This window comes from Triplophysa dalaica, chromosome 7 (assembly GCF_015846415.1).
Source record: "Triplophysa dalaica isolate WHDGS20190420 chromosome 7, ASM1584641v1, whole genome shotgun sequence".
Lineage (NCBI taxonomy): Eukaryota > Metazoa > Chordata > Actinopteri > Cypriniformes > Nemacheilidae > Triplophysa > Triplophysa dalaica.
Genome location: NC_079548.1, coordinates 4,725,290 through 4,742,767, shown reverse-complemented (window position 1 = coordinate 4,742,767; position 17,478 = coordinate 4,725,290). Strand labels below are relative to the sequence as shown.

General features: G+C 36.5%; 2 protein-coding genes across 2 annotated transcripts; both read left to right on the top strand.

Annotated features, from left to right (window-relative positions):
* The first annotated feature begins 212 nt into the window (after nt 1–212).
* znf653 (zinc finger protein 653) lies at nt 213–6,764 on the top strand. The gene is made up of 10 exons (XM_056754030.1): nt 213–671; nt 1,169–1,209; nt 1,580–1,888; nt 1,994–2,520; nt 2,830–2,992; nt 4,222–4,297; nt 4,396–4,507; nt 4,952–5,066; nt 5,210–5,309; nt 5,616–6,764. Exons 1-10 carry the CDS (start codon nt 382–384, stop codon nt 5,791–5,793), a joined length of 1,911 nt encoding a protein of 636 aa, XP_056610008.1. The 5' UTR covers nt 213–381; the 3' UTR covers nt 5,794–6,764.
* A 1,442-nt stretch (nt 6,765–8,206) lies between these two features.
* Nucleotides 8,207–16,783, top strand: tspan34b (tetraspanin 34b). Its single transcript, XM_056754033.1, has 8 exons — nt 8,207–8,360; nt 13,412–13,489; nt 13,928–14,143; nt 14,493–14,567; nt 14,642–14,749; nt 15,007–15,123; nt 15,275–15,367; nt 16,141–16,783. Exons 2-8 carry the CDS (start codon nt 13,433–13,435, stop codon nt 16,198–16,200), a joined length of 726 nt encoding a protein of 241 aa, XP_056610011.1. The 5' UTR covers nt 8,207–8,360; nt 13,412–13,432; the 3' UTR covers nt 16,201–16,783.
* The last annotated feature ends 695 nt before the right edge of the window (nt 16,784–17,478 follow it).

Genomic DNA, 17,478 nt, shown 5'->3' with positions numbered 1-17,478 from the left:
TAAAATTATCTTCTCACATGTATTTTTATTATTTATCATTTAAAATACGATAACACAAAGAGTAAGTTGAGAAAAAGCATACGACATTTAACCTTCACTTTTCCTGTTTTAAAACAACACATTTGAATGGCTGGTTTAGAACCACGCTTGTGTTTGATTGGTCAATAAAAGTGTCGGTTCAAAAACAGTAACGGTTATCCTCCCTTTAATTGCTAAATATTTTCTAAATTCGTATTAATTATCTTAAACAATTAAAAAGGGTTATGACTTCAAAAAGAAACCGAGTTCCAGAAGAAAAAGCAAAGCGAAAAAATCCGCTTCCATTAAAGGTACCCACAAGCACTTCCCTTTAAGACAAACCATAACAACCCAACAGCTGACATGAGAAAGATGGCGGCTGCGGACACGGACTCCGTCGCTGGAGCCGGAGAGCAAATCAAAGCGATTTTACGCCGCTGCCGGGGTCGACCCAGGCTTACGGACGCGGATCGAGCTCAGCGGCGGCTGGAGTCCCGGAAGAAGTACGACGTGCGACGGGTTTATCTCGGCGAAGCGCATCAGGTCTGGAGCGAGCTGCGCCGACGCACGAGCCTGAGCGACGCGGGGCTCGCGGAGTACTTAATCCTGCTCAATTCCGCGTACGGGGAGAAATACCAGCAGAAACACGCCAAGTATGCATTCAGCTTTAATGACCGGCCCTTAAACGGCCTTTGTGACCATGCATCCTTCCAACTTGTCGTGCTTAGACTGTCAACCCCAGCTGGTTGTCCAGTAAATACACACACAACTTACATGCAAATGCACATACAGTATGCATTAAATCATGCATGGGCTTTTAAATGCATTCTTAAACACATTAAGGAGTATGCATTGGCTCTTAAATATCCATGTATTCAAAAAAGGCATGTATGCATACGTTTTTAAATACGCTTGTTAATCTTGTTTGATTACATAAAGTAGGATGTTTATACGTTAGGACATATTCCATATAAACGCACTTTTGAATCACTCGGTCATGTCAAAGTACATATCAAAAGGTCATTAAGATGTCATCACGTGATGGGAATAGTGACTTGCCCAGGTCAGCATGTTCAAGGCATTGATTGGTCAAACAGTTTCATCTCGTTGACATCGGTGTGTAACATGTCTCTTGTGTTTTGATTGACAGGAGGAAAGATGTTCCCGAAATGTGTAGCAGTCATAGGAAAGGTGAGCATTTTATTCATTTCTTTTGTTGACATCATATTCGTTAACCTCAAAGTGGAAAGCTTTATGATGTAATAGCTTGTCGTTGTTTCAAGGTAATATGTTGTGAAATAAGAGCTGAAGTTGGGAATTGCTCAATGAGGAATTGGTTTAAGTATGATTTCCTTGATGTCACTTCCTGGAGAATGATGACATTGAGGAACATATTATTATCATGACTAACAAGAGGGGAGTGTGATTGTGAAGAGACGGTAAATAAATCTGTGCACTGGTTAAAGTTTAACGACAAATTTTGTAAGATTAAGACATAAAATGGGGTCATGAAAATAAAATGTTGTTGATATGGACAAATTGTGTGTTTTTCGTCCCACAGGGAAAAAAGTTTCTGCTACCAGCTTGCAGAACCTGGTGAACTGGTATCAAGAGCACTTCCAGTCCTGCCCGCATGAACTTGAGCTGCGGGCGGTGGAGCCTACAGTGGGTTTATCTACGTCTGTGCTTTGGCAGTGTGTTGCTGGTCATTCATTTGTGCAATACCTGCCGTGGGCTGCTGGAATCGAGTCGGAATCAGAAGTAGAGGACAACGACAAAGAGAAAGATGAAATTCTTCCTGAGAAGGATGATGTCACTGACATAACCAATGACCAGCGGGGAACTCCGCAAAATCAGGAGCTGTTAGAAGGCATAAAAACATTTTTTTTTAATTAATATTGTAGTTTAGTAAATATTTATCGCAGAACATTTACGTTAGCATTAAACATGACATTTCTCAAATCTCTGGTTTCAGTTAATGATTTGCCAAGCGACACTGAACAGTCGTCCCAGGTGGGCCATGAGACGACATGCACGACCCTGAGTCAGCTCCCAGGAGCCCCTGCGGCCAACAGAAGCCCCCCGGCCTCCGAGTGCTGTCTGGGAAACCCGGCCGTCTGGGAGATGGAGGTGCTCACGGACCGGGAGGCTCAGGCTGCCCTCGCCGAGTCCGCTGACAAAGACTCGGGTCGGGTTGTAGAAAAGGAGATCGACTCTGTCATGGAGCAGGCGGACGGTCCGAGGACTTTGGGAAACCCGGAGGGAGGTGGGGACTTGGCTAAAAGTTACGAGTGCGTGGTCGTCGCGGGGCCTTTGGTGGACAGTCGAGCGAGGGAGGATGAAGACTGTAGTGCGGGGGAAGACGTAGGGGAGGGTGAAGACGTGACAGGCACGCCGCTGGAGGTCGCCCCAGCACAGGACGAGCTGTACGGGACGGTGATGCAGACGGTGATGAGCGGCTGTGAGCTGCCGGATCAGCGTCCCACACTGGGCGGATCTCAGGTAGGTCGAGAAACACAATTGTTATGGGCTGTGTGTAGTTTTTCTTGAAATGGAATATTTGAAAATAAAGAATTGTTGTTAGAAGAAAATAAATGATTTAATATTTATGACAATGGGCACTTAACTACAATGCTTATTACTGGTATTGTAAAAAAAATCCTTACTACTTTTGGCATTTATAATACTTTTCTCTTGTGATAAAAATAGTATATGATCTACTGTTAACATAATTCATGACATACAATACAATAGCTGCTAATGTTTGATTTACATAGAAAAACATCTGACTTCCGTCCTCATTCTCCTCAGTTGATCATAATTACGGGTCCCAGTTACGAGGCCTTGACGTCTGAAGGCATTCATCTGAACGTTGCCGCTGGAGACGTGGAGGAGGTCACGTGTACCGTCATCGGGGACGTGCCGTATAATCAGATCCAATCAGGAGCAACCTCATGTCCCAACACCATCACAGGTCTCAGAGATTACACACGTCACATCCCAGCAGCACTGAACACGTCACACACTTTAACAGGACTGACAGAGCAGGGTTTCGAGATATTTTTAAACACTTCCTTATGAGTTTAGATGTTGATGTGTCAATCCAGATTTTACAGTTAAGGTTTCATTAAGTTTAATAGTCGTGTTAATGGTTTTTGTTGACACTATCGAATCTTTCTGCGGCCTACGGCTATGAGCAATGCTTGACTACACTTTAAACTTGTAATTGTAAACATAAGTGAATCCATCAGCTAACATGAACTAACACGGAACAATTTTTTCAGCATTCAGCACTAAAGGTCCAGTCTATGAAATTTAGTAGCATCTAGTGGTGAGGTTGTGAACTACAACCAATGGCTCAATCCCCTCGAAGCACTACGGAGGCTGACACAATGACACAGAACTGAGATGTCATGTTTTCGCTTCTTTCCCAAAGGAGATAATGTATTTACGAAACGCGCTTTGTGGAGCAGTTTGTCCGTTAAGGGCTACTGTAGAAACAACATGGGGAATTGCGGCGATGTAGATATGAATAACTCATTCTAAAGTAATAAAAACATAACGCTTCATTATTTAAGGTCTTTATACACCTCTAAAGATATAGCAATGTATATTATATTGCATTTCTGTCAATAGCTCCTTCAGCATTAATCTTTGTTAATGTTAGTTAACGACATATAATTGTTCATATTAGTTCATTGTGCAATAATGTAAACAGATTCAACCCTTGATTTTGAACTAAGATTATTAATTGTTGCAGAAGTGTTGTTTATTGTTAGTTCATCTTAACTAGTTTATTAACAAATACAACCTTATTGCAAAGCGATTTTACTTTTACAAAAGTTTCGAAGAAATAATTATAGTTATTTTTCCTTAAAAGTCTTATAAAAATAACATAGTATTAATCTGCAGCTTAACAAACACACATGATAATAATATAAAAAATATATTACTTTACATAAGTTTAGGTAAATTAACCTAAGTTTAATATCGCCGCCGTCCTTCTAACACCTCTCATCTCGTTTTTGTTTCATAAATCATTATTATTAGTCACTCTTTATGTTTGTCACTGGGTTTCGCCAATATCTAACCAATAAAAGTATTTAAAGGGGTCATTTGACACGGCTTAAACGAATATTATTGTTTACTTTAGATGTAATGTATAAACCATAACAGTTTTTTGGTAACGTCTGATTGTTTTAGATATGGTTGAGAAGCAGTTGTTGGAACCCAGTGAAGAAACGCACTGTGCTAATGAGCTCGAGAGATCTCTGAGCAGGTTAGTCAGTGTGACACACAGTTACAACAGTTGCGTTCATGTGGTATCAACACATCTGAGCCCGCTTTATAAGATCATTTAACCTGTTTATGTTGTAGGTCTAAGAGAAGTCGAAGGGGTCCTGTCATCGAAGCAGACGGCATGTTGAAGATGTTTCACTGTCCGTATGAAGGCTGCAGTCAGGTGTACGTGGCCATTAGCAGTTTCCAGGTGAGATCACCTGAATGCACCTGTGGCCTTTTGGGTAATCCCTGAGAGCAAAAACCATTCCGCTGTCAAGCGTACTTCAAAACAATGTAACGACAGACCCGACCGGTCTGATTTTAAGCCGGTGGTTCGGAAGTTTCGTTATTCAACACAATGGCGATGGTGTAATGTCTTTACCAAAAATCGGTTTCTTAGCAACAGGATATTAAATTCCCCCTCAGACAGGATTGGTTAAATATTGCAAATCCTGTAATGCATATAATGATGTAATGTTAAGAAGAAGATAAATAATCAGTTACATTCCAAATCGGTTCTTGTTCATTCTCTGACATAATTCAGGTTCAGTTCAGTTAAAAAACAAACTGTTGTGGTTATACATTTCAGAAAACCAGGAAGCAAAATGAAAAAAAAATCTGTTGTGTGTTTGTATGATGTGTGTTTGGTCAGAATCACGTGAACCTGGTGCACAGAAAGGGTCGGACCAAAGTCTGCCCTCATCCAGGCTGTGGGAAAAAGTTTTACCTGTCCAACCATCTTCACCGTCACATGATTATACACTCGGGTACGTTTATTGCACTTACATTGTATGTGTGTTTTTTGTATATATATATTTTTTAATACCCTTAAATCATGGAATCGTCAAAGATTTTGTCATGCAAATTTTTGTATGATCAGTATTCGACTGTTTCATGTGACCTTGTTCAGGCGTGCGAGACTTCATCTGCGAGACATGCGGCAAGTCATTCAAACGCAAGAATCATTTAGAGGTTCACAGACGAACACACACAGGAGAGACGCCATTACAGTGAGTCACGTTGACACGTTCACCACATTCAGTTTTATTCTTGTTGTCACATTTGTGTCTTTTACCTGTGTTGATTTGTATATTAACTAATGCTAAGAATGACTAAACAATTAAATATTTCAAACTATCTTGTTGCAGTGCATTCTGGGGTTGCTCTTTCTGTAAAGTTGGAACATGCAATGCCGCCTTGTTTATGTATATGTGGTGATTTCATTTGTGACCAGGAATCCTTTAAGAAATGACATTGTATTTATGATCTTGTGTCACTGTGTTTAATGTAATAACACTTTTTGTGTGTGTCTACAGATGTGAGATCTGTGGGTATCAGTGTCGACAGCGAGCGTCTTTGAACTGGCACATGAGAAAACACACTTCTGAAACTCATTTCAACTACACGTGCGAGCACTGCGGCAAACGCTTCGAGAAACTCGACAGCGTCAAATTCCACAAACTCAAGAGCCATCCAGACAAACAGACAAGCTGAAGACATCTTTAGATGTGCAGTGAGGCTAAACTGCCTACGAAGTGTTTTCTTTAGCAGTAATAGCATTTGATCACTTTCAACATCGTCTTAAAATGGCGTCCTGATGACCTGAAGAAATGGAGATGCATGAGCAATCAAAAAAAACTGAATGAATGGACATGAGAGATATTCTTAAGGTGTTTACTGTGCTGGACACATAAACAAGAAACAGAATTCCTGTTGTAAATATATGAAAATGATGCAAACATTTTATTTGTTTATTTTATTTTTAAATTATACAGTTTGAAGTAGCGTGTTAGATATGCGGTGAGGTCCAAATTATACCACATCCCCCAAAACATGCTGAAATTTGACAATGAACAGTTTTGAGATTCAGAAGTTCATTAGGGTGTAAAATAAGTAGCATTTGTCTGTTATTTCGTATGAATTTCTACTATTTTAATCGTACAGAAATGTTTGATTGTTGGAATAAAGAGAAGAATGAAGCCGAATAAAGCAGAAAGTATTAAAACGAAATTCATACGAAGTATGCACTGCGTAAAAAGGAGCAACATTTACACATTTTTAATGTTTGAAACATTTTACATGATGAATGCATACATTTATGTCAATGAATGTTAACATGCTTATAATCCATATTATCCAAAATTCATAGAAATATTTATAGTGGATAAAATAGAGAAACAATTCAAGTTTAATATTCCAACCGCAAGTTAATTTCCTAAACAATGTGATATGTACTCCAACATTTGTTTCAGTTCATTTTATTTTTAGGTTCGGCAAAGCCTGTTCTCATGGGAGAGATCCCATGTGGTGCTCATGGGATCTCTCTGTTTTGATCTGTTCATTTACAGTAATCTCGCGTGTGAAACCTGAGGCATGTACCGTGTTCTTCACACCTCCATGAGATGTAATCTTAAACTTTCAATAGCCCGTCTCATGAATTCAATAAACATCACCTTTATAATGTTCCCTTTTTATGTTCCTGAGAGAAAACTGTATTTCTTGATGTATTTTGTACCTTGCGTTTGTTTGGGATGTATTTCTCTGCGTCTAAAGACGTGAAGAAACGCTTGTTTCATTCAACTCAGAATGGTAAGCTGTGTAACGCTGGTGTCGAGTGGATGGGAATGGCTGTGAAATACACAGGGAAGTGTCATTGAGCACTATTCTCAGGTAAAAAAAAGTTCCCTTTGTGCTGCACTCCTTTGCCTTTGGCCATGTTGTGTTTTCTGCTTTGTTTGATGTCAATGTGCAATTTTTCACGTCATGTCAGTCCTATTTTTTAATTAATTAAAAGTAGTTCCTGCTAAATGTTTTGTAATGAGAGTGTGATTCTGTACAGAGCTTAAGAAACCCTTTACGAGGAGCGTGGTGGCGTTGAGTCATAACGGCTTGTTTTATTATTTTAGACTGTAGGGACACAACAGTGACATCAGCAGATTTAGTTTACTTGGTTTGGAAAACGGCAACTTGTCAATGACCTAAGTTTCTTTCGATCAATCATATTTTGTATCTGGGTCTTTTGAATGTTCTGTTCTCCGTGCAGTTGTTTCTTTTGAACTTTAAAAGATTCATTTTTAAAGTGCTTTTTTCCCCTCAACCTTGTGAAATGTCTTTTGTGAACTTCTTTCAGGTCTTCTTTGAGCTTTCAAAAACTCTTATTTTACAAGCTTCTTTTCTGCGTTTTGAAATCAGAGAGAACACAATGAACCTCTGAGTGATTTGTTACTGTACACTGGAGTAATTTAATGCGCTCTGAACAACACAAACGTCATTTAATGAGATGTGCTTTTCCGCATTATTTAGCAACAATGTGACAATCTACAATACAATCTACAATCTCAGTCGACACATCTCTTCCTGTTAAGAGATAAGATCATTCAAATCGGTAGCCACCATCATTGTTGTCTAATACTAATACAGTGGTTCTCAAACTTTTTCGTTGTGAGGCCCCCTTTGCGTAGGTATTTATTTATACAATCTGGAAACATCAATTATTTTGTTTGGTGGTCTTATTTTTCTGATGTTTGATTTTATAAAATCAATGATTCATTTCTATTTTTCATAAAATGCCAGAAAATCTGTGGTAACCCCCAGGGATCCATCCTGGGGCCCCCCTGTTTGAGAACCACTGGCCTATTGTTCCGTTCAGATTATGTTAGATATCTAAATTTCGCTTCACTATAAATCTGGAGTTGCATGAACAAATCCTGCTTGATTATATACACACACCAGAATAATGTCCCAAAATAGTTTTAATCTCAGAAAAACGTGTTGTTGTGCTAAACTATGTTAGTTGTGTTTCTCAGTTTCCTTTAATGGGTGATCCTGGATGAGTCTTACTGTCTCCATGACAACATACATTCCTCTCACTCTCTCCCTCCTTCTCTCTCTTTCTCCAGAGAGGGGGAGTGGTAAATCATTCCCACCTGCTCACTCCTCCCTCCCTCTGTGCAAAACCAACCTGCCTTCACAAACGGACACAGAAAACAGAAGGCACGCACAAACCTTACAGTCCTGATCTGTGTTGACACTCTGATTCTACCTGCTACAGTTAACTGGAGGTAAGACATTCTGATTTGCAAAGATAGTACAAAAAGTGATATACTGTTTCCATTTTTTAGATTCTTTGTTATGGATGACCTTGTTCACAAGTATTGAACTGATCTGTTGAGGTCACACTGTATCTTGTTGTTAGGAGATATGTGTATACGTGTTGCATCCATTCAGAATGAGGTCCCTTGAGAGACGCCTGTGCTGTTGTTTTGAGGGGTTTTTCCACACTTGTCCGGAGTCATTGTGTCTTTTGCTCAGTGGGACCATAGTGGTACGGTGTCGGTGATGCATAGAGTTGCCCTGGTACTTCGTGATATATATATATATATTCTGTATTCTATTCTGCCATGAACTTTGATATATGTACTTTATAGATGCTGAGAAATATGTTTATTTAAAAGTACTAAGAAGTGAAAGCTTTGGAAGTTTTTTCATGTTAAATCTGTGTTCTGGATTTATAATTATGATTTGAAATGAGAATCTGGTATTAAAATATAGAAAACTAACAGTTTAATTCTTATGTGGAAAATAAGGTATTATATAAGGTAGGGTAAGCATTTATAAATCTTAGTTCATGTTTATTTCATCATTTACTAAAACGTTTTTATGATCAAATATTGTAACTTGTAACTTTAATTAATGCACAATGGACAAACACAAATCACTGTATTGACATAAACAAAACATTGACAAAAATTATTAAATGCTAAAAACTATATTCCTTATCGTTAGATGATATAAATTAATGCATTTACTAAAAGTTACAAATACAAGCTTACTAAATGCTATTAAAATGCCGGTTAAATATATATACATATATATATATTAACCAAATTAAACAAATGTTTATACTTAAAAATTACACTTATGTTGATACTAATTGAAAATTCATATTAAGAATTAAACCAGCCGTCCGATTCACACCAGGAAATATTTGTGACCAGACACACTAAGCAGATAAAACTACCTTTCTGTGGCTTTTTCTGAATTTGCAAAAACTAGGAAACTGGATTTAAGTTTCGGATGAATCCGACAGAACGTCGAGTAAACATTAACGTCCCCCAATGAATGATTTCCATGTTGGAAAAGCAAGCACACTTGTTTATCCTCCATATAGGCTGTGCTTATCTCACAGATCCGTTTTCATTTCAATGAGTCGCGTACGAGACATATCTTTTGTGATGTGTTTGTTGATTATTTACATCACAATAGACTCTTTGGGTTAGAAGAGGAGCAGAGTAATAACAGAAAGGTTGACACGGAAGTAAACGGTTGACTAGCTGTTTTGAGATTATGAGTCACCTTACATGTTACTATCATGTGACAAACCAGCGGACGGCTAAACCTTGACCTGACCTTTGACCGCCAGTTGGTAAAATGAATCTTCTGATCAAATGTTTGGTCCCTTTTTTAACTTCTAGACCTTTAATTTTATAATTATTTTGTTTTATTACGCAAGTCAAGAGACGGTAGTCGATCTATTGGTAATTCAATGTGAGTCTCGGCAAAACCAGTTGAAACGTCTTTAATTGCAAAACGCTACACATCAATAGTCCTCTATTGATGGTCTGAATGTTTATCTACATCTTATTCTGACTGTGGCGAATCAATGATTTCATCTGGAACTAAACCTATACAGCCTGTTCATCTTAACTCGGAGTAAACTTTAAACATACACGGCCGACGTGGACTGTTTGACATGCTCTTAAACATTGTATGGAGGCACTGATAGCTCAACTTGAGAGGCTTTTATGAGCCACGATTAAATGCAGAGCTAACAAATGTAAAATGGTCTTTAACCCAGAGTGTGATTCTTGACTCTATCACATGTAGTTTCCAAGAAACAAACAACAAAGGTTATTTCAAAAATCTTCACATAAATGTTTTCCTATGGCTTTACACAGCAGGTGAAGTGCATGTTGTTTGAATTTTTTGTTTCGCTTAAATAATAAAAGCGCACAGATTTGAAAAGACTTGAGATTATAATATAACAGTTTTTCTCGATTGCTAAATCACAATACATGATACATCACCATTCTCTGACAACTATAAACACATTCTTAGAACAATTCACCAACTTGTCCAAACCCCACACAAAAACAGCCTCATTTTGCTAAGGTTTGACCATGTTCTCATTCAGAAAACACACAATGTGATGGAATGAAGTGTCAAGATGTAAACTTAAATAGCACACATTTATCCATCAGTTAACATTCAGTTGCAAAATAGGAATAGGAGCAAAAGTAATTGTGTGTCCTAGAATCATTTACTGATCTTTATACTACTTACAGTAAACATACAGTATAATTAATGTGCACACATTACACGAGAGAACTAGTCTGTATCCAGTAAACTGTAGCATGTGTACACCCTTTCTACCAGTTCTATATTTTCCAGAAAATACATAAAACTTTTACGAAATTGGGCCAAAGGTGCCGAGGATGCCATATTTTTTTACATCGCCTCCTATTGACAAATCGCTTCACTATGTTGTTTCCTTTATCTTCTCTGTAAGTCGCTTTGGATGAAAGCATCTGCTGTGTTTTATTGTTCTTTGGTTTTTGAACTTTTCTTGTCTTGTAAGATCATTGTCATCTACTTTATAGTAGTGTAATGTTTTATTTTTGTTTTTTTCCAAATGTTCTTGCACTTTGCTCTATATGCACTCTTTTATGTTGGATATTCTTATAAACACTACGCTGTCAAATTATTCTTGAATCCCAATAAGAGGTTTTAGTAACGGTGTTTTGAATCGATCTCACTAGTGTCTTAGACTTTGTTGTAGTGTGGGTGATTTTGAGGGCTTGTGTGTCATTCTGCAGGATAGGATAGTTTTTTTCAGCCGGGTTGAATTGTTTTGAGAAGAGAGCTTCATTTTGACCTGAAAATAGGATGTTTGGGGAATTGGGTGAGATGTTATGAATTTACCGTTTTGAGAATATGAGGCATAATTTCAAGCACTGCGTTTAAGCAATCGAGAAAAACTGTAATAGAAGAGTATGGTTCCAAAATTAGAGTTTTTTTTTTTTTTTTTAATGTACAGAAAGCATGTTTTTTTTTATCTTATCATGGTTTATTGTGGTATTTAGCAGTATTTTTTGTTATTATGGCTTAAATCAAAACAAACCAAACTCAGTTTGATTAATATTTATTGGAATTCACAATAAATAAATAAATTAAACCGAGTTATCTCATTTTAGAACCAAACTCTTCATATAATTGTGTGGGTGATTACATTTAAAGGTCCAGCGTATGAAATGTAGCAGCATCTAGTGGTGAGGTTTCAAATTGCAACCAACGGCTCACTCTACCGCTCCCTTTCAAAGCACTACGGTGGCTTACACAGAACTAAGATGTCGTCACATTTTTGTTTCTTTGCTGAAGAGGATAACGTATTGACGAAACGTGTTCTGTAGAACAGTTTGTTGGTTAAGGGCTACTTTAGAAACGTCATGGTAATTTCCAAGTATGTAGATAGAAACAGCTCATTCTAAGAGAATAAAAACAACGCTTTAGTATGTAAGGTCTTTCTTTATACACCTCTAAAGACATAGTTGTGTAAATCATATTGCATTTCTGTCAAGGTAGCCTCCAAAACCTTATACACAGCCCCACTGGATTATCAACAATTTTCATTTTTATTTAACCAGGAAGTCTCATTAAGATTTAAAATCTCTTTTAGAGAGACCTCAGTAGATAACTATTTCAAGTTTAGGTAGAAGTTAGGGTTCAAAAATGATCTTATCTTGTAACAGGAAGTGTTGTGCCACCTCACAATAGATATTGTAGATTGTCTGATTGTTGCACAATAATACACAAAAGCACAGCTCATAAAATGACGTTTGTGTAGAGTGCGCATCAAATTACTGCCGTGTTCAGTAGCACATCACTCACGGGTTCATCGTGTTCTCTCTGATTTGAAAAAACGTAGAAAAGGAGCTTGTAAAGTCACCTTGTCACCATAGACTATTGTTTTCACAATCTTATCAGCTCATGTATATTAACATCAAAGTGAATGTTGAAGTTTCTACAGACGGGCATTTAAAGGATATTTATACAAGGTCCGGAAATAAAATGTGAAACATTTAAGGTTTAGAATTATATCATTAAAACTAAGTTAAAATGTGTTTGTCAATTATTAAAATAGACTTGATTATATAATAAGATTTTGTTGCTATTGCTAATATGAAAATCTGGACTTCTTACTAAATGAACATGGTAAATGTAACAAAACTTTTGTCACCTTTAGTGTATTATACACTTTGTTACATTTAGTTTTTCATTGTTTTAGATCACAAAATCTAAGTGATAATATATATATTTTAATTATTTTAATAATGTTATTTGATTATTTTGTCATATATATACAGGGAAACACTGTAAATATAAAAGGTTTCCCGTCTCTTGATCTTGATAAACACGATTTAAACCCGGAACCACAACACAGTCTGACTCATATGTCCTGTGGCATATGTGGGAAGTGGACATTCAAGTTGAACAGATTTTATAAAAGAATCTATTTTAAAAGAAGTTCCTTAAAACTTTTAACTCCCATTCACTATAAAGTTAACATCTCTCTGAGTCGTAGAATGTTACAGCCTACAGACTTACAGCCTCTTTTATGTTTGTCATATTTTTCTCATAAAATCTCTTTATTACAATATGACTCGTAATACAGTAACTTCATAGAAGTAAACTGCTTTGACCTTGTTCAGCTAGAGCTGTCTGTAAACACTAGATTTATCAGTATTGAACATTGAACAAACAATTTCTGGTGCTAAGTGGCTCTGTGGAAAGAATGATGTCTTTGTGACTGTGTTCAATATTTAAGCATGCCGTTTCCTTTAAGGGACTGGCTTTGAGTTGGCACGGTGAGTCAGTTTATACGGCTGACCAACAGTTTTTGGTTAATGAGATTTCTAGTTCAATCAGTTACTGGGGAAAAAACACCGTCTGTATCCGCAGCATTTCGTTGTAAGTGTATACTCGCAAAATCCTGAAATGAGGATGTTTTTCTCAGCATTAATTTACTCTTGTCTGTTGTTAATGTATTTTTCAGGTCTCACATCCACTCTAAAAGATGGGTTGCTTTGGATTTTTGAAAGGAATGATGGTTTTCTTTAATGGGATCATTTTTGTAAGTATAATACTTTTCAACTAAAAGATTTAGGAAAAGATTCCCAAAAGAATGCACATCTTCTATAACTAGAAAGAGAACTATTAACACATTTCTGAAAATGTACGACCATGCAGTTCATGTGTGGTGTTGTGACCACTCATAAGAAATATAAAATGTTGTTTCCTGAAAGAGCAACGTTAAAAGTTTAGTTGAGGTCAAATTATATAACAAAAGCGGAACAAATTTCTATTTAAGGACTGAAGTAAAATAACCTCATCGGTTGGAATATAAGATGCATCAGCAAACAGTCGGCCAGGTGTCCTTAAGCTCCATCAATTTGACCCTGATACAGACACACATTTTGACTTTCCTTTTTGCTTTAAAATAAATGCATGAAATTGATGTGTCTTGAAATGACTGACAGAACACATTTCTGTGACTGTTTTTTGGCTCCAGCTGGCGGGAGCGGCTGTTTTGGGCGTGGGAATCTGGGTGAAGGTGGACAGTGGATCCATCTTGAATTTTCTGCAGAACGTAGAGCAAGCACCAAGTGAGCTGGGTCAGCTTCTCAACGTGGGCTACCTTCTGATCGCAGTGGGTGCCGTGCTCCTCATCCTGGGCTTCCTGGGCTGCTGTGGAGCTATTCGAGAGAGCAGGTGTATGTTGCTGTTGGTAGGTCACATCATCTCAATCTGCACATGTTTGTCGAGATTATTGTTTATTTCTAGTCAGCTTGACATCTTTCTATATTACTATGGTGTTTGTTTAATAAAGAGATAGGAAACTTACAAATTTGTTCTTACATTTCCAAAACACATCATAAGATTACTTTATTATTAAATACAGTATAATATTCTTTTCTATTCTATTATAAACACAAAAAACATGCACACAAATATTATATTTATTTATTATATTATATATTTGTTTTGTTTTGTTTTGTCAACTTAACTTAACATCTTTTTATGAGTCAGGCTCCCATCAAAGCAGTGAATTCATATACTCTATCTTCTCTCTTCAGTTCTTTGTCATTATTTTGATCGTCTTTATTGCTGAAGTCGCTGGAGCCATCGTTCTTCTTGTCTTTAAACCTCTGGTGAGTACATTCACATCCCTTTTTCACATAACCGGCATAAAAAAGCTTATGTACTTATCTTGTGTTTATTTCAGGCAGCGGACCTGATAAATCAGGTTGGATCTAAAGCTGTGAAAAGCATCAAAGAAGATTATGGGAAAAATAAGGACCTCACAGGACTGTGGAACACAACCATGTCTACGGTTCGTCACCCTTAAAAATAAAATCTAATTTTTTATTGAATCTCATAATGTTACAGATAATTTGCATATCTGACATACAGAAAGACAACAGAAAATTGAACAAGTAAATACAAATCGGTCTACATAAATATAGAAATTGATGATAAATATTTATGAGCAGGCACTTGCGTGACTAAAGTAAATAATGGTTTTGCTCTTGTTTTATCAGTAACTGTACCTGCATTTGATGTTATTTGTTGTTTCTAAATCTCTTTTAGCTGAAGTGCTGTGGATTCTACAACTTCTCAGATTTCACAGATTCTCCTTTTCAAATGGAAACGGATACTTATCCGCCTCAGTGCTGTAGTAACACTCCCTGCACATTTGTAAACTCGGTAATGCACAACGCAAACTTCTTCACACTTTAAAATACTGCATGACCTCTTTTCGTTCTTCAATAAATATTTACGTAGTTTCCATAAAATAATCAATTCTCTAAAGATTTGCTTGCTGTGCAAACTTATCATTTGTCTATTTTTGGGTCAGAATGTTACAGGATGTTTACCAGCACTGATGAAGCTGGTGGATGAAAACACTGTCGTTATTATAGGTGTCGCGCTGGGCATCGCGGCTCTTGAGGTAAACACTTGCCAACACAAATATTACATCTCTACAGTAAAATCTGCAATGAAATTCTTGCTCTTACACTATGAGAGTTGACTGGATGATATCACAGTCTTTGGGAAAAATAATGGTAACAAACAATACAATAGAAGAACACTTTGGTTATTGAGTTTATATTCTCATTCATTCACATTACTTAATACATTAACGAATACAGTAGTTCATTCATGTAGTTCATTGTGCTCTAAAGGACAGTTCACTCAAAAAATGAAAATCCTGTCATCATTTGCTCACCCTCAGATTGTTCCAAACCTGTATACATTTTTTTTGTTCTGCTAAACACAAAGGAAGATATTTGGAAGAATGTCAGTGACCAAACAGATTGCATCCTCCATTGACTCCCATAGTATGTATTTTCTCTACTATGGCAGTAAATGGGGGATGAGATCTGTTTGGTGACTGACATTCTTCAAAATATCTTCCTTTGCGTTCAGCAGAACAAAGACATTTATACAACCTGATGTTGAGTAAATGATGACAGGATTTTCATTTTTTGAGTGAACTATCCCTTTAAGTAATGTTAACAGATACTTCATTTGTGTATGAACATGTATTTAATGTTAAAATAAAGATTTTTTTAGGAATAATAAATGCTGTAGAAGGAGTGTTCAGACTGTAGCAGATGGGACCTTATTATAAAGTGTCGTATTTGGAAAAATACATATTGTTAAATGTAAATGTAAAACTCAGTTTACTAGGTCTAAAGTTGTGTGTTTTGTCATCCTTAGCTTGCGGCGATGATTGTGTCCATGACGCTCTATTGCAAGATAGGATCAAAACGGGATTAATGTCACACCAATATCTCACCAATGACTCCTTGGCTTCATTGAGGACGAGGACGGATTTCTGATCACCTCCATACGTTTAATGTACAGCACTGTGACACAATATAACCTCGAACCAAAATAAATGTACCTTTTTGTAATTCGCTCTTAATGGAGCATTTATCGATTGGCTTAAATGTTCAAGTTAATTCAGAGAGTTGCAAAAATGTTTGAGTTTTGACTGAGGTCTCATTTTTACTGGAATAATGCAAAACGTTTAGCATTAAATGTTGACTTATTTGCTTAACTAATGATTCTGTGAGACTGTTTATGTATATTTTTAAAGCTTTGCCTATATGAAGAATGCGCTTTATTTAAAAATGAAATTCTTGTTCTGTTTAATCGCCAGAAGCAAGGTACTGATCTGTAATCATGAACACATTTAGTTTTTGCCTGCTTCCTTTTATGTGAAATGGAGTGACCAAAAGGCCAAATGTTTTCTTACAAATGTTACTGATCGATTGTAATTTATTGTACACTTTTTACAAACCAAAGCTATTTCAAATAACGTGCCTTTGCAATAAAGCACAACGTTGTGTCTTTTCAACCTGTGGATATGTGAGTTCTTTTGGGACAGTGTTTAGATCATGTTTTACTCAAATGTGGGTTTTTCTTGGGCAAGGATTATAAAAGCAATTTGTCAGCTTGTTGGAAATGTGATTTTCATGTCTTTGATTAATGTAATTTTAGAACAAACATTAACACTACTAGTAGGTAATGGTTATTTATGCATACACCAACAATGTGAATAGTGTAAACAGTATATTATATACATATTGCAACAATACAGTAGTAGCAATGTATATTACATACCATATGTGATTGAGAGTATATGATTACATATTATGTATTGAGAAAACATTAAAAAAGATTAGTACGGTAGTTTTTTACTCTTCAAAACAGCCGCCCAGACATCAAGTCAAAATTACATTCAAATATCGCCATCTACTGGGGTAAAGTGATCACGACACAAAATTACACCCAGTCTTGGGTAAAACCAATACGTGTTTTGTGAAAAAAGCCTAATGTTCGCTTAGTAGGACTATTTCAGCAAACTACCTACATGTTTTACATACAAATTACCTACAAATATAAATGAAATAAATAGTTATATTTTACAGTATAAATAATATCCAATAGCCCACGTCCTTAAATTTTAATTAATTTGTTAATTATATTAAAATAATGTAACATGTTAAAATAACACGTTTGAATAGCCTACTTTCGTTGTTGTTCGTTTTA

Excerpts from the sequence above, each read along its gene's own strand:
- znf653 (XM_056754030.1), top strand. The coding sequence starts at position 382 with ATGAGAAAGATGGCGGCTGCGGACACGGACTCCGTCGCTGGAGCCGGA. Across the intron at positions 1,210-1,579 it reads GTGTAGCAGTCATAGGAAAG|GGAAAAAAGTTTCTGCTACC; the intron begins GTGAGCATTTTA and ends TTCGTCCCACAG. Across the intron at positions 5,310-5,615 it reads ACAGGAGAGACGCCATTACA|ATGTGAGATCTGTGGGTATC; the intron begins GTGAGTCACGTT and ends GTGTGTCTACAG.
- tspan34b (XM_056754033.1), top strand. The coding sequence starts at position 13,433 with ATGGGTTGCTTTGGATTTTTGAAAGGAATGATGGTTTTCTTTAATGGG. Across the intron at positions 14,750-15,006 it reads GGAACACAACCATGTCTACG|CTGAAGTGCTGTGGATTCTA; the intron begins GTTCGTCACCCT and ends AATCTCTTTTAG. Across the intron at positions 15,368-16,140 it reads TGGGCATCGCGGCTCTTGAG|CTTGCGGCGATGATTGTGTC; the intron begins GTAAACACTTGC and ends TGTCATCCTTAG.